Source organism: Ammodytes marinus (genome assembly GCF_949987685.1).
Source record: "Ammodytes marinus genome assembly, chromosome: 9".
Classification (NCBI taxonomy): Eukaryota; Metazoa; Chordata; class Actinopteri; order Uranoscopiformes; family Ammodytidae; genus Ammodytes; species Ammodytes marinus.
In genome coordinates this window covers 5,482,451-5,505,361 of record NC_137213.1, presented here as the reverse complement: position 1 = coordinate 5,505,361, position 22,911 = coordinate 5,482,451, and the positions used below count along the sequence as shown (strand labels likewise).

Here is a 22,911-nt window from a genome sequence, read left to right as displayed (position 1 = left end):
GATAGTGTAGAGACAGAGTTGAAATGGGGCAGAGAGGGGAATGACATGCAGAGAACGACCGCGGGCTGGAATCGAACCCGGGTCCGCTGCTGGCCGAGGCCCATGGGGGGGACGCCCTACCAACTGAGCTAAGGGCGCCTCCCTTTTAATTTAGTTAAACAAATATTTAAATAAGTAAATTAAAAAAATAAAGGTTGGATGTGGTTTTAGGAATGGCCTTTTAAAGAAGGCTGCTCTGCCATAGTGCTTAAAAGTTTCTATTTTTCATGTTGGGGAAGATGGTTATGTTAATGTTATGATTTTGACATCCTTCCTTTGTGTGTGGTAACTTCAAGCATATGCCAATGATGACGAAATTGCTGATGATTCAGCCAGTCTCTGTATATTTAATATACATGTAGGACCTATATGTACACCCATTCTCTAGTTACACCTAGAGCATGCTGGGAGACATCTGAAGGACCCAAAGTCGAAATTCTCGCCTTTGTTCTTTTTTGTTAGCAACATGTCTTTTACATGTCATCAAACTAATGTATCTATGTCAAGCATTGTTTAAGAGTTGTATTCCTGGGACCCAAATGTGGTGGTAAAAAGAAAAAAGGTACAAGGTGAATGAAATGACATGCAGTAAGACCAGACATATTGATTGTCCATAATATTATAGCTTTAAACATTGTTAGATTTTTTTTCTGGGGACGTCCCAGAACCATTTCATGGACCGCTGTCTCAAAGAGTCTTCATCACTGTGATTGTGCAAACAGGAAAAGTGTCGAGCCAACAGGAAATGGCATCTTCATTCTGATGGTCGTGTGCTGATTACGACAGAAATGAGTGTGTAAGGTCCGTGGTCTACAATAAGAAAAGATTGGCCTTTATTTTGATCTTCATCTGAACATCGGGAGTATTGACATTTTTACATCTGTATACTTGTATTGTGTGCTTAACATGATTGATGGATGAAAATATTGGAATGTGTTTTCTTAAAGGCCTACTTCACCGGTTGGAACATGAAGGTGTATTGAACTCGGAGATCCTATTTAGTATAAATGTGCAAAAAAAATTGAAATCGGATCATCTTAGCCTGAGAAAAGGCAGAAAGAGTGTTTTATGGTCTCACTGTCTAACCCTACAGTTTCCTTACTGTGACATCACAGTAAGGAATAACAGGACAGCTGGGCCAAGGGAAGACTAAGGGAAGACTGAGGGAAGAAAAACCTAATTCATTATATTATAATAGTTATTTTATAATGATAGAACGCTGGTTCCGTATGGGTGAAGTGTTCCTTTAAAGGGGAACTGCAACAAGTGTACACATCAACGTCTGTTTCAGGGTGCCATGGAGAGGACAACTTTATATGTTGAAACATGTTTATATAGCCTTTAATGTCTCCAAAGCAATGTAAAGTCTGATACATGTAATTTCGCTGGAGTCAGCATTGGGATCAGGCTAATGACTGGAGTTAGAAGGAGGGATTTTATCAGCCCTATAATTGCCCTCTGCTCATCTCTGCCTGAGGCTAGCAGCTCCAGGCTACATGATTTGCAGCAGCCTGCTAGCATAACATAACACACCCATGATCACGTGAATTGAGCCACCGTTGCATCTTGGGTAACACAGGTGCCAGGTTTCACCCAGGAAGGTGAATGTGTGGAGGAATAAATAAGACAATACGTCTGGTTCTGCTGCAAGGAGTTTTGTCATTAGAAAAAGAGAATTGACCATCATGACCTCAACCATTCTATATGTGCGATGAGAGGGTCTTTTAGAATGGGTGGAAACACTTCACATTTCAGCTGAAGATCGCTTCAACTCAAATCTGATGATTTTGTTTGTTAGTTTACAATCAAAACAGGGTTGACAAAAAGTCATTTATTGATACTTCTTAACTCATTACATTGTATACTCCTTAACATAGGACTTTAATTTGGGTAACCACATCATGAAGTGAACAGTGGCAGGTACAAACAGCAGCTTCTACAGTCATGTACAGTTGGTACAGTACCTTAAAACAACACCATAAAGATGGATATGATCTTAAACTACTAGCACATAATACACTATACACCAGCCTATTGGGATTCCATTGTGAATGTACTGTATGTATTTTTCTCTTCTTTTCTGTTACATGTTTTACCAGTTTGGACTTAAAATGAAAAACTGATGATACACATGAGGGACCGGCAGTGATGCGATGTCCCTGACAAGACCACTAATTTGTTTATCATTCCACAGACACACACACACACACACACACACACACACACACACACACACACACACACACACACACACACACACACACACACACACACACACACACACACACACACACACACACGAACACACTTTGTCTACTTATTTGACTTCCTCCTTTCTGTGAAAAAACAACATACAGTATTTCACCTTAACTTCCCAATCTAATGCATTAATGTGTCAGTTGTGTTTGGCTATACACTATAAAATAATACTGAGGTAAAACATACTAGAAAAGAGACTTCACGGTTCCACGGTTAAGAATAATAGGCTACTGGTGTTTCTGCAATGTGTCAGATGCATTTATAGATGTTCCATATTTCAGCCTGTGTGCTGCTGCTGAGTGATTTCCAGAGACTCTATGGGCAGGTTTCTCCCCCTCTCAGTGAGCCCCCCTTGTTTTTGTTCACTTCATTTCACAGTGTTTTGAAAATCAACATGCAGAGACTTGAAAAAAAAACGTGCTGGAGTTAGGTAATCCATCACTTCAACATGGTGTCTGCTTCTATCATAGTCAACGTTACATTAAGGGAGCGTGATTACCAAGTTGAAAAAGGCCAGATTTGAAGAGTCTAGACTGCGTTATCAATAGCTTTATCTGCCTGTAAAGCTATTCACAGACAGGTAACCCATTCTCTTTCCTCATGTGTATACTGCATAATACAGCCTGACATTACAGTGTGTGATATGCTGTGTTTGCTGAGGCCTCTGAAGGGTAAGTTTTCAAGGTAGAAAACTTTTATTTTGAAATTTGAATGTACACTTTGTTTTGCGGAAGTTGAAGCATCTAATTCTCCTGTTTGTGTGTTTAACCTCATATTAAAGGTGGAGTGAGCGATTCTGGAGAACACTTGTTGTCAAAATCAGTTGTTATAACACAGCCTAAAGGAATGCAAACAAAGGGTTTGTAATCAAAGGGGCTCATCATAGCTATAGCAACACGCCCACAGTATGGACAGGTAGCGGATCGTGAGGAGATATTCACTAGTTTAAAAAAAAAGTGATTTTGACAACAAGCTTCCTCCAGAATCGCTGACTCTACCTTTAATTCTCTACTCTACATCTACTCTATTCTACTCTACTCTACATCTACTTTTCATTAGCCTAATAGTACATTGCCTAAGTCATATTTTAAGGGTTATAGAGTAGGTTAGAGTAGATGTAGAATATAGTAGATGTAGAGTAAAAGTAGAGTAAAGTAAATATGATTTAGGCAATTATGCTATGAGGCTAACGATATGATGGATGTTTAGTCTTGACACCCAGCCACTATAATACAATCTGCTGTATACTGTTGAGCGGATGAGGGTGTGAGATGAAAAAGTTATAATATAGTTCTATATATAGTTGTAGTTCCTCCTGCATGTGGTGGGACATTAACATATGTATCAAATATCATGCCAATCCCTCCAACAGTTGTCCAGGCATTTCAAATAAAACCACAAATGTCATCCTCATTGTGGGTGGGGCTACCATACTGCCAAAAGCGGCAACATTTGTGTTAGAAACAAAAAATAAAGAACAAAACAGGGTCATCCCAATGTTCCCAGGCTCAAAGTTCCCAGATTTATATGGCACCAAATGGGACGTTTTATTATCAAAGTCGTATTTGGTTTTGTGGATAAAACACAGTTGTGAGGTAAACAACATGATGTGTTAACTTGTGCTGCCTGATTGATTCATCTCTTGATGCAGAAGGACAATAAATCCACTATATATCACTGTGTCGTTAAATAGTCCACCACCTCCTACTAAGAAGTTAGAAAACTAAACATGTCTCTCCGGGCCTGTGGACTAGTTCCCCCACCCTGATATATGATCTAATTGAACCCTGGAACATTAATACGATCCAAAATAACAACCAATCAGAAATGTGAACAACTTGTGGAACTGTGAGCATAAGAAGTTGTCCTATAGCTCCACTTGTCATCCTTTAAAAATATGCAAGATGTTGTTGTTGTTGTAAGGCTTTGTACATTTATTAAATATTACGAGTATAGTATAAATATAAATAATTTGAATGCGCATTATGTAAATAGTTGTTTAAAAAACTGATGAATGGATAGCAGATAATTATGGGCAGTTGAACACAGTACTCCCGCCACAGTACTCCCGCCCCGCCTCAGTATTGTTCTCCGGGGCTGCAGCTAGACTCTACTCCAAAACTTTATTGAAACAAAATAAAAATTAGCAACGCAAACCTAAAACACTTAAACATGCTGAACATGACCTGATAGAAATCATCATGTTAGCATGCTAATATTAGCATTTCACTCACAAATCACCCTTTAAAGTTAATTGGCCTCATGCTATCATGTTAGCAGGTAATATGCTTATAGTGTGACCTCCCAGTTTTAATACAATGTCTCAAAAATGTGGTGTGTTCCTTCAAATGTATAGGCAATTGCTTAAAAGCTCCTCCACATACACGCTGGACAGGCAAACCTTTCCTGACTACATATGAGTTTAAAAAATGTTTCATTCATTGAGCAGCAGGCTCTCTCTGACCTTCACCATGGGAATACTATCTCCATGACTGCTGAAGGTCGAATGGCACGAATCCAAGAGCAGACCCCTCCCCACCCATTTGAATGGAGAAATCAGATCAGAGTAAAGCAGTTGTGGACCAATTATGATCTATGTGTTCATATACTCAAAAGTCTGGTGGCAAACAATACAAATGCAGTTGTTTTTTTTCTTCCCAACACTGTATTTTTCCTCCACATACATCAGAATGACATGTCTTTAGAGTTTAGAATGTTTTTATTATAGTTTATTGTGATAGCATTTTCATTTTTTCTTTTTTTTAAGTTTTATTTTTTCCAAAGAGAACAAACACAGCAAATAACGTTGAGAGGGAGGGAGGGAGGGAGGGAGGGGAGGCAGGAGGAGGAGTGAGAGAGGAGGGCCACATAGATAAGATAAGATAGATCAATCAATCCATAGATAGAGAGATGCGTCGGGTTTGACTTGATCCTCCACCCTCTGGGTCCACACACACGCGCACACACACACATACACACTACATTTCGCTTTACAAAGAAGAAGAATCATCGTCAGAATAAGATTAATAACTATCTGAATATATATTTATATATATATATATAGGAATAAAAAAAAGAGAAAAGAAAAATAATTGAACACACTGCAGAGGAAAACAGATTCACTGACACTGCTGTGAAACCAATGGAACCCCCCCCCCCCCCCCTCAGTTATACAGTTAGCCTGGAGAGAGCAAAACAACAGCTAGGATAGATAAACAGATAAGATATGTATGCATCATCAACGTATGCATGCATATACTGTATGTATGCAGGCTGGGTGTGTGTGTGTTTGCACATGGAGGGGATGGGAGAGGAAAAATAAGCGTTATTGTGTGGGATTGGATTGATTTCAAATGCCCCGATTTTGAACAAAAAAATTCAAATTTAGGCCCCGTTTCTATGACTATCTACCGTATGCAATGTGTTATAATGTGTCGTCAACTAGCTAGCTATAGTGGTACAAACGCTAATCTGCAGATAAAGGAAAGGTTGAGTTGGGATTGTTTTTTTGTTTTGATAGCAGCTGTCCAAATCTCTCATGAGGGCGGAGTTAAGGCAGACAGCTGATCTCAGGACAGATTACACAGGGCTTGAGTTGATTCTTTTTTTTTCCTCTCTCGACAAAACACAGGTAAAGACAATAATTTGGCATTTGAAAAAAAAATGGAGCTAACGTTACCACACACAGTCCCAGAACAATAGGGAAAGGGGGGGGGGGGGGGCGAGGGGGGAGAAGATGGGATGGACAATAAGCAACTGAAGTAGTAAAATATGATCACAACAGTAAAATGGTGCCTATTACATCTGGGACATCCAAAAAAGCAACACAAATAAAATCATTGCAGCAGTTGATGATCTAAAACAGTATACATTTTTATATCTGCCAGCCAATTCATGGTGGGAGTCTAAAAACGCCTTTGACATTTTCAGCTGAAGTCTGTGCTCTCCACTAGGGACTGTCAATGCCTCTACACGGTCCTGTTAAAAAGCCTGATATATCATCGATACATTTCATTTAAAAGGGAAAAGGGCACACCACCCCGACCCTTACGTTAACCGGGCCGGTTCGGTACCTTTTGGGTTTAAATGAGTATCGTTAAAAATGGTAAAAAAAAAAAGGCTACTTGAAGGTCCAATAACGGTGTTTTTCTCCTAGTCCCTGGTTAAAGAAATAATATCTAAGCCTCACCTTTTAACAGCCCAAAGAAGCTACAGAGAGCTAAAAAACACAACTAATAATTGCAATATATACACAGAAATCTGCCCGATAAATATAGTAAACAGACAAAGAAAGAGGAAGTTTCCATTTCCAATCTACTTTCCTCTTTCTTCACGTCCTAACTTCATAATGGCGGCCACTGCTCCCAACATCCCTTCGCCTTTCCTTAACTTTTCCATCTCTCCCCCTCCCCCGACGTTCCAAAAAGGAATCAACTTTTTTCACAACTCAACAGTTTGGTCTTTTATTCTCCCCCACTCCCAGACAATTTAAAACACTTATTTTTTATTTTTATAAGCCACAACCAGTTTGTAGTGTTCATTAAATACAATGTATCTGCAAGTCAACAAAAAGGACACAATAGGACACAGAGAAAGGACAAAATAGCATGATGAGAAACAGGGAAACATAATTTGCACTTTTGTTTTGTTTTTTTATGGAGAGAAAATACAAGAGTGGCTTGAGAATGCCTTCCGACACCTTACAAAGTGACATACTGGAATACCTTTATCATCCCTGTACACACACACACACACACACACACACACACACAGACACACACACACACACACACACACACACACACACACACACACACACACACACACACACACACAGGCACTGTATGAAAACCAGGCTCAACATGTACACACATGTCTTCGCGCTATCAACTGTGCTGCGTCATTTGTCTTTTAAAAACATGTACAGATGTGTGAGTATAGACACAACACAGCGCATGGTTTATTCCATTCTGTCAGTTTTAAGAGTCTAATCTTTTACCCACAATCCTGTCTGGACAAAGTCAACTCACCGTTTGGCCGAAATAGTTTGATTATTATGTATCATTCTGAGTTATGTCCCAATGACGTGTACATTAAACTGCTGCTTCACACTCCAGCACGGCTGTGTTTTTTTTGAAAAAATAAAATAAAAATAAAAATAGTTTATCTAATAAAAAAAAAATGCAAACCTAGAACATTTGGTGGCTTAATCTGCAGGTGAAGCTGACTGTGTCCTCTCAAGGCTGTGGGAAATCAGGTGGATTAATGGGGACACAGGCCCACTGGGTATGGTCAAGAGATTTTAGGGAAAAACATGGCTGACAGACATTAAGAGAAAAACAGGAGCGGTAAAGAGAGAGAGCGAGGTTAACAAACTATTAGTGAGCCTGGACAGTTCTGTAGAAAGGCAAGGGGGGGTCGGAGAGGGCGAGGAGGGGAAGGGGTCAGAGTTGAAGGAGGTTGAGAAGGTGGTGGTGTGTGTGTGTGTGTGTGCATGTGTGTATGTGTGTATGTGTGTGTGTGTGTGTGTTGGGCCTTCAGCAGCAGCCCCCTCCGGCCTGTTGGCCTCCCTGGCTACCAGACAGTGTGGAGTTGGTGGTAGGATGCTGGGGTCCAATCTTAATACCGTTAGCCTGTGTGGAAAAAAACAAAGATCATGGATATGTCATAAGATCATCTCAATTATGAAATGGCTCAAGTCTCTGATACAAGGTTCCAGTGAATTGACATTAACAAAATAGAACAAGTGATAGACAACTAATAGACTGATGCAAATAGATTGCCGTTCCGTTCTCAACAGGAGATGTGAGACCACTGTTAAGGACCTCTTTTAGATTTGTATTATTCCAGTTCATTTTGTGCGACATGGTGGTTAATATCACTACATAAATATGGGTTGATTCAAACCAGCAACCAACTCATTAGCACACAGGATATCTGGGGGGCAGCGTAGTGTGTTTGAAAGGCTGGTCAGACAGCACACTGTCTTGACTGTGCTGATGTTTGAGGTGTGATGCTGGGGATTTTAAAATAGATGGAGCTATCACATTAGCTGTGTTGCGCCTTACACTTTTACATAAGAGTCCTCGGACGTAGGATCAAACTGCTCCACAAAAAGGATGGGGTTGTGTCCATGGTACAAATATGCCTCTTGAATAAACTTGGCAACTAGCTAGCCTCGTTAGCTATGGGAGAATGAGTGCTAGGAACCTGCAGAAGGCAAGGCATGGGTGATTGGTGACTGATGGAGCCAGTGTGAGGTGTCTGTGGGCTAGGTTTGGGTATAGCCTGGGTCTGATTGTACTGTTGGAGAATGTTAACAGTGGAGAAAGACCACAAAGCTGTCATTGCGAAATTAACATTGCAGCTTAGTTCTATATACTCAATTTTGACGCAGTGTGATAAGAGAAATGTATTAAATTAATATAATAATAATCATTGTAGGAAGCTAACCTCCTTGGCTAGTTTTAATACACTGCCTAGGCGCTCTTAACGGGAATGTTGATAGATATAGTTAGGCCCTCTGATCAAATGGGAGGTGAACAAGTGGAGGTTTAAAAAAAAGGGTCCAACATTGACAGATTATGATTTAGGTAGAAGTAATGAATACGGCACATTACTACACACTGTTATTTTTTCATGTCATTTTGTTTGATTTGATGTTGTCAAAAATAAAACAAACTCAATGGAACTGTCACCTCAAGAGTGGAGTATAATCACTTACTAACATGAACAAAAAAAAACAGTGCACAGTGAATGTGTCATTGCTTTCATGGTGAGATTAACATTGCACGGTGCATTCAGGGACTCCTATTAGATCACATCACAGAAGGAAGCGACAGGTGCTACTGCCTCGCACAAAAGGCAAAAAAAGGAAACTCAAGGACACCGCGTGAAAGAAACACACAAAAAGCACATCTAAAAAGAAAAGAGAGAGATGGGGGGAGGCAGGCAGGTGGATGGGAGAGGGAATCAGCTCTTTCATGTCTGTGTGTGTGTGTGTGTGTGTGTGTGTGTGTGTGTGTGTGTGTGTGTGTGTGTGTGTGTGTGTGTGTGTGTGTGTGTGTGTGTGTGTGTGTGTGTGTGTGTGTGTGTGTGTGTGTGTGTGCTGTAGTGCTCCCTTCCTCTCTGTGTGTTTTCCCTGGCTCTGTCTGTGTGGCCGTAGCAGCACACTCTCACTCTCTCCCTCTGTATATATTTATCTCTCTCTCTCTCAGCGTAACTCCCCCCTCCTACTTCTCAGTAGCAGTTGCCTCTGGGAAACTCTGTATGCCTTTAAATCACATTTATTGAGCTAAGGCCATGAGTGTGTGTGAGTGTTTTCTCATAGAGGCTGCCAACATTTCTGGTGGGGCTTCCCTCTCTCCCTCCCCCTGGCTCAGCTGATGTGGTTTGGCCCTGCCTTTACTCCGTCTTACTGTTACTAATAACAAAAGCACTCCTCCAGCGCTGGCTGACTAACGTTTGTCCTTTGCCGGCTGGCTGCTTGGCTAAAGACCAGCTCCACTCCAAAGCAGACTGGAACACAAGGCAGAAGGAAAAAAACGCACACACGGTCTTGTTTATATCCCACATTTGGCGCTACTGCCATTCACTAACGTGTTCACACATGTTTTTTGTCGGTGCGCACATGGTCCATGTGTGTGTGCAGATAGGTCCATGGTGCAGACCCAAGCTTTTTGGCCCGCACCAAGACAAAGTCTGTGTGTAATGTGATGCCATTTACGTCACATCTCCACCACTAAATAAGCCTTTTCTAAAAAGGGGGATAACCGTCTGGATGAGTGCAAAGCAAACATAAAGCTATGGTGCGTAACTTCTGTCCGGGGCAGCGTAGTGTTGGGGCCTGGTCAGACAGCCAATTGTATTTAAAGAAAAACACTTTTTAAATAATATAACTATCATTATTATGATGTCATTGCAGCAGCACAGGAAACACAGTGTGCCTGGTCAAACAGGTAGCATTCCTATTGTTAAGGCTTTCACATGTAGAAACTAATCTTTGTAAAAACAGACCAGAAAAAAGCCAATGTTGACGCAGATCCTTTTCACACGTCAAACTGCTTCTTCCAAATGAGCATTTTGAATGAAGAAGTAGAATGAGACTATGAGCAACACTTTGCTGACATGTGCATACTTGCTGACTCTCCTGCCTGGATGACTGTTCCACTGGATAGATAAGTATCTGGTTGACTGGCTGGAAAACTGACTGACTGAGAGAGAGAGAGAGAGAGAGACAGACAGACAGACAGACAGACAGACAGACAGACAGACAGACAGACAGACAGACAGACAGACAGACAGACAGACAGACAGACAGACAGACAGACAGACAGCGCAAAGTGCGACCGGCTGGCTCAGGGTTTGTTTTCTTGACGAATGACTGAGACCTTGTGGGATGTGAGGAATTTATGAGCTGGCACAATGCCAAGAGAGAGAGAGGGAGAGGTAGAGGGAGAGAGAGACAGAAAGAGAGAGAGAGGTAGAAAGAGAGAGGGAGAGGAAAATAGAGCAGTGGAGAGGAGGAACTCAGGGAGTTTTGCTTGGCTGGAGTCAAAGGAAGAGGGCTTTTTTCCTCCTCTTTTTGAGGAGAGAGGGAGCGTGGCAAACCACACACACACTGCGAAGAGGATAACAAAAGAGTGGAAGAGAGGTGAAGATGGGGAGAAGAGGAATGAAGATAGGTAACCAACAGCGTGTCTCACCTCATTGTTGATATCAAACACTCCCTCCTGGATCTTCTCATAGATCTCCTTGGCTGTGTTGATGAATGCCTGAGAGACAGACAGGAAGAGAGACAGACAGAATTCAGATTTGCATGGTGACTCCTGTGAATGCCTGCTCAGCTCTTATGAAAATGTTTTTACAGAAAAAAGCTACACATCATTAGGTATGCAAAACAGATTCAACGCAAGGTTGCAATGTCGGAGAGGGACACAGGCAAGCACTTGGCTGAACTGCAAAAACCTAGGCACGGCAGAGTTATGAAAGCCATCTCGCTGGAAAATTGCAGCCTATAACAGTGAACTGTTTATTGTCAAAATGATGGCTGAAAGTGTGAACTAATTGGTGAAATATTCCGCCTAGGTGTGTCGCAGCTGGTGGAGGAGCTCAGACATTCCACATTTATAAGAGTTGGCGGGCAAACAGAGCTGCAGTCACCAGTTGTGTCAATGGAAATACACACACCCCGGGGACAAAACAATAACCCAGCGTGAATGTGTTAGCCCTTTGACAAGCATCGCTCTAGTAAGGGATGTCGAGGCTTTCCACCAGCACTTCAAGGCCACAAAATGATAATGTAGCTACGACAAAAACAACAATGAGCATGGTTCATTTCTATAGAATAGATAGTAAAGTTAGGTTGAGTAAATTAGCTTGAAAGTAAATGAGCTTAAAATAATATAAACTGGAAAAATGCTAACAGCATGCCACCAGCAAAGCTAAAGGAATTGTTCAACATCTATGGTGGTAGACATCCTAAAATAGACAGGATGTGGTTAGCCTAGCTTAGCATAACAAACTGGAAGCAGGTGGAGAAACCTAGCCTCCGAGGCCTAGCAGGCTAATCTTAAACTCACAATCTAAACATGTTGTTTCTCGTTCAATCTGCACACAGACAAAAAAAAAGGTAGGATTGCCAAGCCGTGTGGTTTTGTGTGTTGGAATAAATACTTCTTTGGGAGCCACAGACGGTGTGTGCTATAGCTGCCCTCTGGGTGAATGCATAAATTATTGTTCATTGACAAATAGTTCCAGAACATTCATCTTCAACCACAACTTGGCTGGCTGGCTTCCCCAGTGCCGTCACATGGGACTGATATCAATCTATCTCGGAAATAAATTAAATGAGTGCTGCTTACGCCCCAAACAATAAAGGACTTCTCGTGCCAATAGTGAGCATTCTCTTTATTATTGAATGTATTCATGTACATCTTTTTTTAAATACATGCATTGTAAGCTACATGTACTTTTGATTCTGACAAGCCTATAACTAAAATTACTTTTACTCATAAATCAGGCTCTCACTTGTTGTGTAGCGGTTTGTAGATGTGTCCATTTTTTATTTTTTGCAAAGTCTCATTTTCTGGATCCTTCTAATCAAATAAAAACTGATCTTCTCTCCATCAGTGACACCGCATTGGTTTATTTTGTGTCAACGGAAAACCATTCAAGGAGGGAAGATGTTCTGAAAAAATAGTGTTTTGTGAGGATCTCAAGTGCTCAACACTACCTAAGGCCTTTAAAAGCTTTAAGCGAGTTTAGGTGATGTGATTAAAGACCTTGTTTAGAGACACAGAAACCCATCAGACCAGAATTTGCTGCTTCTATTTCAACATATTGCTACAACAATAAGATTGGCGAGCGCACACACACACACACACGCGCACACACACACACGTACACACACGCACACACACACACGCGCGCGCGCACGCACACACACACACGCGCGTCTATGAAGGCACAATGAAACAGTTGCCTACTGCCTCCACACAAAACTCTGTCAAGCCAAAAAGAAAAGTAGTGTTCCTTTAGAGGAGGAGTTAAAAGATCTGAAAATATGTCCTGAACCTGTATGTGACACTCAGTCTGAAATAGACTGAGGAGCCCAAGGGTGCTCACTGCTAGTGCACTCTGTCCTGTTCCCTCCTGTCCTCTTCGCTTCAACACATCACTCTTTACATGCATACTTACGTTGAAGTTTGGGCATAGCTCGACTAGCTCATTTGGTTGGGCTACTTTCCTTGTCCCAGTATAGAAGCAGAGCAGGGGAATCGACTTATTGACCGAGGTATGTCAGACTCTGCTATGGTGGCGATATGAACCCTTATATGGACACTTTAACTTATCATGCCAGCGAGCGGCTAACGGTTTGCGAGCGGCTAACTGGTGCCATGTTGAGCAGTGATATGAATTACTTTACAGCTCTGTACATTTTAGACGTCAATAGACTTTCTCTAATGTCAAAAACATACCGAGTGTTTCCCCTTGTTCCTCCACACACCTCTCTACATTTTGAATTTTTTCAGAAATATTAAGTTCAGATTTTGTAGATCTTACAGACCAGAGAAAGACATAAAAACATAGGAACAAACTAACATGAGGAGAAGGGGCGGAGAGACAATACATTAAGGTGGAGTCAGCGATTGTGGTAGCCTGGAAATCCAGACCCATATCTAGAACAATAGAGGGTCTGGCCAGGATCAATAGACCTTCCCAACTCAAGAGGCAGCACCTACGCGTGCATTTCAAATGCCACTGCATGCAGTTGGATAGCACTACGTCCAATCAGAGCAATAAACAAGGTGACATAAAGCCCCGTTCGTTTAGCGAACAGCGGGGTTAACTGTTAAATTAAACTTTTGGCGTGGTCGGTCGGCTAAACAGAACATTCCTCTTACTTGCTAATGAAAGGTTTGAGTGCCGTCTTCCAAATGGTTAAGTGTTGAGGCCAAAGCCGTCTCAAACTCAAACAACATATCCACAGCCATCTCTGTTTACTATCACGGCTTCGGCGGCGCACTGTCGTCATCCGGTTACGTCCGCCCCAGAGCACCATACAAAGGGCTCTGGCCCGCCCATATCAGATAGAACGATTTGATAAGTAGCTCAGTCAGGATGTCTTGACATATTTAATGAGCTTCAATGGAGAGTGTCCAGACCAACAGGCGCAGTAAATTTAATTTGCCAGCGCCTAGTGGCAGGCCTGGATTTCCAGGCTACGATTGTGGAGAATATCTGAATTATCTCTTCAAAACAAACTAAGGTTGAGGAAAAGGACCTCGAGGAAGGAAGCATGTAAGGAGAGAAGGATGGGAAAATGAAACGACAAGAAGATGCTTCCAGGAATCTCTCTCTCTCTCTCTCTCTCTCACACTCACACTCTCTCTCTCTCTAAGGACCTTCCCATCCACCCGGTGTCCACCCACAGACCCTGACGACAAAGCCAGTGCACTGGTTGGCTGGCGGGTGTCGCTGAGCGGGAGGCAGGGTGGAGGTTATGAATATGTATGAACTATAACTGCTTGTTATATACTGCTAGAGAGAGAGAGAGAGAGAGAGAGAGAGAGGATGGAGAAGAGGAGGAAGAGGGAGGTATGGATGGAGAGTGTAGGAGGGGGAGAGGGGGAGGGGCGGAGAGGTAAAGAGCAAATGATGGACGCCCAGGGAAGAGGAGGGATGAAGGGAAGGGAGGAGAGCAGCGGTATCAGGAGGATTCAGAGGACACTAATGAGACAAATTAATCATACCACACACACACACACACACCTCCCCCTTCATCTTAACCCCAGAGAGCTACTTGACAGTGGTGTGTATGTGTGTGTTTTTGCATGATATAGGCCAGGAAAGAGAGGGTAGGGGGAAGAAAATCAATGTAAACAAACACACACACACAGTCTCCGTGGTGCCCCTGGCTTGGCATGCTGTGCTGTGTAGGATGGGATTATTTATGTGATTGGATAAGTGAGAAAGGGGTCCCCAAGGATAGCGCTGTGCATCCATTACACACTCAACAACACTAGGGGTGTGTCACTGTGTGCTAAGGAGCGGAGCGGCCGCTGTGCTAACCGCTAAGGCTGCTTCATGAGGCTAATGTGAGGCTGGAGAGGTCCAAGCATGGTCACACACACACACGGTCACACACACACACGGTCACACACACACACGGTCACACACACACACACACACACACACACACACACACACACACACACACACACACACACACACACACACACACACACACACACACACACACACACACACACACACACACACACACACACACACACACACACACACACACACACACACACACACACACACACACACACACACACACGCGCGCGCACACGCGCACACACGCACACACGCACACGGTGGCCAGTGTGCCAGTCCATACTTCACACATAAACAAGATAGAACATTTAACTACAATGGATAGGATGGTGAAAGCTGACAAAGGTGTATTTGACTTCAAATCAGTCATCACAAATCTGTTCAGTTTTGCATAGTGTGTTCAGCGTTGGTAATGAGAAAGGTGTGTGTGGCTGTAGCTCCCATTGAGGATATTAGTGAATTTTGGGCGACACATGAGGAGGAGTTTCCCCATCTCCAATTCATGTTCCTGTCAATCCACTGTGGGAACTGTGCCCTTCAAACAGAGTACTGAAAAGAGAAGTCATAACTGAATGGAATCACACTGGATGGCTATTCCAGAAAATACTGATTAGTAACAGTATATAAAAAAAGGTTCCGTGAACATGGTCAAGATTCTAACTTGAAGATTTGTTTATGCATGTCATCAGGGGGCTGGTTTGCTCTCTTCCTATGAGGGTGCTGTTAGTTACAATGGTCCTGATCCTTCAAACAGGAATGTATTATCTTAGATCAGTGCACATTCCAAAACATTTTTGTGTGTAGGGAATGGGTATCAAGAACCGCTTCAAACTGGTCCCAGTTCCTGACCGACCAGTAATGAAATACGAACACACTCCAGTACAGACAGACAGACAGTACATCTGATGGTACTTATTTAGCCTTGATTCATTGTAAGAGGGAGGGCAGTGAAGTGGGCAACACATGCAACCTCATAAAACCACATAGTATTGAAAAGTATTGGTATCAAGCAGTATTAGTATTTAAATCAATACAATCCCAATAAAACCCTGTGTGTGGTACAACATGTGTTTCACTGTGGTGTGATGGGTGCTTTTTCTCTTTTTCTTATTATTGTTGCATTAATACTTAAGAAATGATGTGCATTGTTCATCTATGTATATAACTGTGTGTGTGCATCATTACCTCCTCTACATTAGAGGCAGTCTTGGCAGAGGTCTCCATGAATATGAGGCCGTGTTCTCTGGCAAATGCTTCACCTTCCTCTTTCTTCACCTCTCTCCTTGACTCCAGGTCACTAGAAAGAAACACACACACACACACACACACACACACACACACACACACACACACACACACACACACACACACACACACACACACACACACACACACACACACACACACACACACACACACACACACACACACACACACACACACACACACACACACACACACACACACACACACACACACACACACACACGCGTTAATGCGAAGCCATAAGGTGTTATCCATCAGTAAAAACTGGCCTGTCAGAGGTAGAAAGACAGAGTGACCCTCATGAACAGATGTGCAGCTGGAACGCTGATATTTTAACGATCTGTAAAAGAAGCAGGATCACTGAAATTCTGAGATATTGATGTTTTTAAAAAATCATTGTTATTAAAATATAGTATTATTATTTTTTTTTAAATTAAACAGGGATCATGATGACTGATAACAGCAGATAAAACAGATAGATTGGACTGAGTGTTGCCCTCTGCTGCTAGTTGGCTAACACTTCCATATAAAGTGAACGCTAACTTCCTGGCTTTCTTTTTTTAAACAAGGTAAACAAACAGCACTTTTAGTTAGACACACCTTATGTTCTGTTCTTTTTGCATGAGTAATCTGTGTTGTCAATAACCAGTTGAGGTTTTTAGCAGGAAATGAACTTCCTTATTCAAATGACACCAGAGTCTGTGTTTATACCATGGTAGAATAACCTTATATTACTCAATGCTCGGTTATGTTACCTCGGGTACACAGTAAGACCATTTATTATGACTGACCTATGCAGGCTTGTGTTAGTCAGTCACAGTACATCTTAGTTCCTTATTGAAATCTGACCAAATACTGTATTTAACTTCAATGAGTGTGGAACAGTTTAAATGTTTTAACTTTGACCACAGGCCACAGTGTAAGTTCACCAAAACATTGTTTTAAAATGGCGGCTATACACTTTAAATAGTCCAGTCTTATATAAATCAGAATGTAACCATCACTACCTATATAACATATTATTTTGAATCAGCCTCACTCCACTCTTAACTGTTTTAATTAGGCTATGTTCTGCTTCACTCATTTGATCTGAATGTTTTAATTGTGCTGGTCTCTTTGTCAGCTTGTTGTATATTTGTATTGTGTTTGTTTGTGTATTGTATTTTTACTCGACATCATTGTAAATGAGGGTCACCCCCTCAATTGATCTTTGGATGATAAATAAAGGATAAAGGAAAATGAAAAAGTAATACTTCTAACTATCTGGCAGCGTTACCTCTTGTTGCCAATGAGCATGATGACCATGTTGGAGTTGGAATGTTGGCGAGCATCCTCTAACCAGGTGGTCAAATGGTTGAAGGTGTCCCTTCTGTTAAAAGCAAGCACACGATACACACAGCCATTTAAAAACAACATGAACTTTGGTGCAGGGTCCAAGTTTTCATGCATCTCATTAAATACTTCCTCGACAATCATTTTCCTTATTATTCCTACTGACCCCTTGCCTTTTCCTATTAAAAGAATTGCCATAACATTTTTTCTATCACATTATGCTCAGACTTTGTACTGGAATGCAAGTAATAGGACAGGTAGACGTTCTTTCGGCTCTTTGTCAGGACAGTCTCGTTATTGTTTCTCTATCTACAGTATCATCCGACAGCTATGTTCCTGAATGCAGGTTTCTCTATATAGGGTCCGTCTGATTGGCCGTTACCTTGTGATGTCATAGACTAGCAGTGCTCCTGCTGCTCCTCTGTAGTAAGACCTGGTGATGGAGCGGAACGACTCCTGACCAGCCTATAGAACAAAACACATACATATATTAATACACAGAGATTGGAATGTGAATTATTGAAATGACCAGAGAAAAACTGCTGATCCGTTGAGTTTCTAACCAAAGTTAGACTGTGGCTTTTCAGTCCATAATTGAGTCCAGAAGCTTTTTTTTTTTATATATTTTTTTGGCATTTTTGCTTTATTATTAGACAGACTTGTAGAGACAGAGTTGGGCATTCTTACCCACTGCGCCACGAGCATGAGAAATATGAAGTAGAATTATTTTTGATATAATGAAATGAATTATTGTTATCAAACACTAGAAGCTAGGTTTGGCTGGGCGCCCAGGAGTATGAATACATGACACACAGGTTGTGTTTCAAATATTCTATTGAACAAATCATTGGAATATCAACCAAAAAAAAAAGTCAGTCCTGGTTTTGTAGTCACATTGCACACAGGGTCTTTATCAGTCCTGATTCTCTAGCCGAATCTGGCTCCTGCTTTTGGGTCAGTTCGGGTAAAGACAGCGCAGAGCCTGTAACTTGATACAAAGTCAGTCTCTCTCTCTCTCTCTCTCTCTCTCTCTCTCTCTCTCTCTCTCTCTCTCTCTCTCTCTCGGTTTTCCCTATTTGTGAACGACATGGAAGGTCACAATATGTAGCCTTTACTCTATGTCGTGTGTCAATGTCTGTTCGCCTGTCATTCCAGCTTAAAGCTATAGTGTGTAACTTTTTTCCTGTAAGTGAATGTCCGTTTCTTTCAGGCCACTGTCAAACTAGTTGACACAAAGTTGAATAAGCCAATCGGCTCCACAAAACTCTCGACAGAAGTTACGCACTACAGCTTTAAAGTATTACCCACTCATTGTCTCACCTCCACTGTCTCCTCCAGGCATCACTCATCTGTTCATTCTCTCCCTCTATGAATCCCTGGGCCTCCCCTCTTTCCATCCCTCCATTCACCATCTAGCAGCACTCTTTTACCCCCCCCCCCCTCCTTCCCTGCCACGTCTATTCATCCCTCTGTCTCTGTCTCCATGTACAGTAACAATGTTGTCTGTGTTTTGAGTGTCCAGGCTGGTGGAGAAAACAAAACAGCTACTCTATGCTAGCAGCTGCAGCCTCTGACCTCATCTCTGGCCAGTGTGTGTGTCACCCCAGGAACCCAGTCAGTCACTGAGCCAGAGGAATATTAGTCAGTGAGTGTACCCAATCAGATTGAAGTGCTTAGACAGCCACTAGAACAGGGAGCAGTCACCCAGTCAGTAATGCCATCGGTGAATAAATGATAAATAAAAGGGTGAAAGAGAGGGAACACTGTGTCTGCCCGCCATCTGGCCTACATGCTCGTGTGCTAAAAAAAACTCCACATGCACACTTATTCATATGGCATGTGCAGCCTACACACACAATGGTCCCCACTGCTTTCCTCTAGCCATGTGCTGATTGGCAGTGTGTTGTGCCAAGTCCACCAAAGTTATCAGTGAGCCCTGCTGGGTTTTCAAATTTGGGACTAAGTAAGTAACACCTGGACAACCAGGTGAAGCCAAGTTGCCCGGATAGGAACTTTTTGCTTATGAGTTATCAATCTGTCAACATCTTTTCAACTTCACAGCAGTCCTGAACTGTCCAGTTTATTCTGGACGTTGAATTTTGTCTTTGTTCTTGAAGTGCATAGAAAAAGCAACTTCCTCCACTCATTCCCTCCCCCTCCCCCACCCCCCTCTCCTCTGGCCCTAATACTCTACCATAAGCATGACTGACATTGTGGCCCCTTCCGCTCCCCGCTCCTCTCATGCATGAAACAGGGTTTTTAAAATGGAGCGCTAACTCCCCCTGCTGGCCCACTGGTGAACTGCATGTACAGGAAAACCACAGTGCACTGACCCAGCCAGTTCAGAACATTACATCTCTTTTCCAGGCCTGATGAGTAACTTGAGCAATTTGGTGTGTTCACTTGTAAGGCAGGTAGCAGGAAATTGTGCTTTTAAAAACTCACACTGGATGCACAGTTTTCTTCAAATAAAAGGTTCTCTGAAAGGACGTCCAAAATCAAAATCTCTACTTTAATAAATCCCAGATTTGTGTTTATGAGAGGTAGTAATGAAACATTTAAATCAAAATGAGCTTTCTTAGTGACTTTCAAATTTTACTTAAAAAAAAAATTGTCATAACACAGTGAATGTCCTCCTCGTAAAAAAATAAAATCTATATATTACCGTATCCCAGATCTGCAGTTTGATCTGTTTGCCATCTATAGTGATCATCCTTGCTCCAAACTCCACACCTAAAGACACACACACACACACACACACACACACACACACACACACACACACACACACACACACACACACACACACACACACACACACACACACACACACACACACACACACACACACACACACACACACACACACACACACACACACACACACACACACACACACACACACACACACACACACACACACACACACAATGTGAATTAGGAACACTTAAGTACTGATGAAATGAAAACGTCCTGCTGCTTATTGAGTATGTTCATCTTTTGGGGAGTCATCATAACGAGCTCACTTAAAAAGGTGAAGTAGACGGAATGGTTCTTTTAGCTAACTTCCTGTCACTGACTGCAGTTAGCGGTCCCCTCCCTCGTCCCTACGTCACCACTTTAATGCACTGCGCTCTTCAAGCAGGGAGTTATCTAGCATCATCTCAGATCCATAAGTGTGATAAAACATGATAAAAACCCATCAGAAGGATTTTTACCTGCTCCGATCCCAGAAAAGTTATTTGCGGATTACATGCAGAGCGGGTGACCGGGAGATCGGAGTTATGAAACTCGCATACTATATAACTGATCACTGTATGAATATAGAGTGATTTAACACGTATATTAACATAAATATATCGCTTACTAATAACTGATAATGAGCAGTAATAGTGGAGAGACTAGAACCTGATTTATCATCATTATAAACAGTGTGACATAGTAACAGGCAGAAAGAGGGGGACTCAAACACAGCAGCACACCTCTGTATTAACTCCTTCCCATGTTCTAATGAATCGGTGAAAATTCCCACACACACACACACAGCGCATTTCCACGGTTACCTAATAATCTTGCATTACATTGGCTATTACATCACTCACACACTGATCAGGAGATTGTGATCTTACCAGCCCATGATCAGCAGGTGGATTTAACACTAGCTACAGTAACGGCCATATATAATATGTTCTTTAACCGGTCCCCGACAAGCATTAACCGTTAAGATTTAATGTAGCCTATTTATAGTGAAACACATGAAGCGTTATGGAAGGGCTCCCGACCTTTTTTGTTCCAAGGACCGGCATATTTATTTAAAAACAATTCAGGGACCAGTAGCCAATTTAAATGCCTACATTTTGACATTCACACGGCACCTCGTCTTTTGTGAGAAGAGGTCTAGTATGCAATTGTAGGAGCATAAAGTGCAATAAGTGACTGAAAAAAGGGATATTTACACACACACATAGGCTACATTAATGCGCGGCGTCTTAAATATTGGCGTAGTGACGTGGGGCATCTGAGTAGGGACCTGGTTTCACTTTATTCAAACCCCGAAAATCAATAACATTTGAGCTCCTCTATGGCGCTATCGAGTCCAGTAGGTCCCATGAAGTCATGTTATATCTCCACCAGAGTCGTGTCATGTTAAATAAATCAAATACTTTCCGTGCCCCTAGTTTGAGCTTAGCAAAAGTAGCTAGTTTGGGCCCATACCATTTTTGAGTGGGGCACTAACCCTGTCGCATCAGGAACACCAAACCCACTCATGTTAAGGAGGCATTGTCTTCCTGTTTAGAGCACAGGTATTCCAGCTCACTCAACCACTGGACATAGCTCTCACACATGACCGAGATGCTGTTATGTGTAGTGTTTGACCACAAGCCCAGCAGGATGATTTAGATTATTTGGAGGAACAATATAGAAATACTACACAAATGTTAAAATTCTAAAGCTTTTTGGAGCAAGTTTTTAAAATCGCCATTTTGAAAGCTGACTATAGTTGATATTATGATTAACAGTTTAGTCATTTTTGATTTTTGAACCATTAGTAATAAACGCGGCCATTTTAAAGATGAGTCTGGTGGTGTCTCGCTGGAATTCCCCAGCTCTGTGCTAAATGAAGTGTGATTTGATCTGAGAGAGCGCTGGGGCTATGATGGTGAACTCAACTTTGCTTATCTGACACTACTCAATCTTATACTGCGATAAAGGATCATTAAATCAATTACATCTATCTAGAGCATGAGCTATCCACTGTGGGCTGTTGATGAGGTTATTTTCTACATTGAAGAGAATAGATTTGTAGTGACGATGTTGCCTTGGTTGTGCATGTCTCTACTTTTACTCTACATCTACTTTACCCTACTCTATAACCCTTATAATATGATTTAGGCAATTATGCTATGAGGCTAACGTTGTGTTGAGGACAGCTCTTACCGATAGTGAGGTCGTGAACCGGCTGAAACCTCTTGTCTGTGAACTGTAGTAATAGACATGACTTCCCCACACCTGAAAAAGAGAGAAAAAAAAAGGTCACATAGTATTCTCATTTTCAGGTTCAAACAAATATAAATTGGGCTTTTTACTAAAAAACTGTTTTCATGGTGTAGTGTCCAAAACACATGTAAACTTGACTGGGGTTATGGAACACAGGTTTTTCAAGAGAGAGGATTGTTTTTTTTATACTTTGGGAGTCTCTAGTCACAGCGGGGACCCATATTAATGTTGAAAAACATGAAAAAGTGCTTCTGCATAATAGTTGACCTTAAAAGGAGGGTCTAATGCTGTGAGTTGGAACAGGGATTACACAGTCACGCACATACACAAGCATGAACACACTCGAGATTCCTTTGCAAAAGGGGGGTGCCATGTGCTGAGAATACAATCCCA

General features: G+C 41.9%; 1 protein-coding gene across 2 annotated transcripts in view; it reads right to left on the bottom strand.

Annotated features, from left to right (window-relative positions):
• Positions 1–6,745: 6,745 nt before the first annotated feature.
• rab2a (RAB2A, member RAS oncogene family) overlaps positions 6,746–22,911 on the bottom strand; it is a 28,325-nt gene continuing 12,159 nt past the window's right edge. The window contains exons 2-9 of one of the 2 annotated variants that reach the window (XR_013845035.1): positions 22,459–22,530; positions 20,186–20,253; positions 17,903–17,985; positions 17,465–17,557; positions 16,108–16,219; positions 11,004–11,072; positions 7,078–7,931; positions 6,746–7,033 (exon numbers count right to left, since the gene is read on the bottom strand). Coding sequence is in view for 1 of the 2 variants with exons in the window: in XM_080034441.1 (XP_079890567.1) it covers positions 7,836–7,931; positions 11,004–11,072; positions 16,108–16,219; positions 17,465–17,557; positions 17,903–17,985; positions 20,186–20,253; positions 22,459–22,530 (593 nt within the window). In the remaining variant the exon portion in view is untranslated. Of the gene's footprint in view, positions 7,932–11,003; positions 11,073–16,107; positions 16,220–17,464; positions 17,558–17,902; positions 17,986–20,185; positions 20,254–22,458; positions 22,531–22,911 lie in introns of both variants that reach the window. The other variant, XM_080034441.1, reaches the window with a different exon arrangement.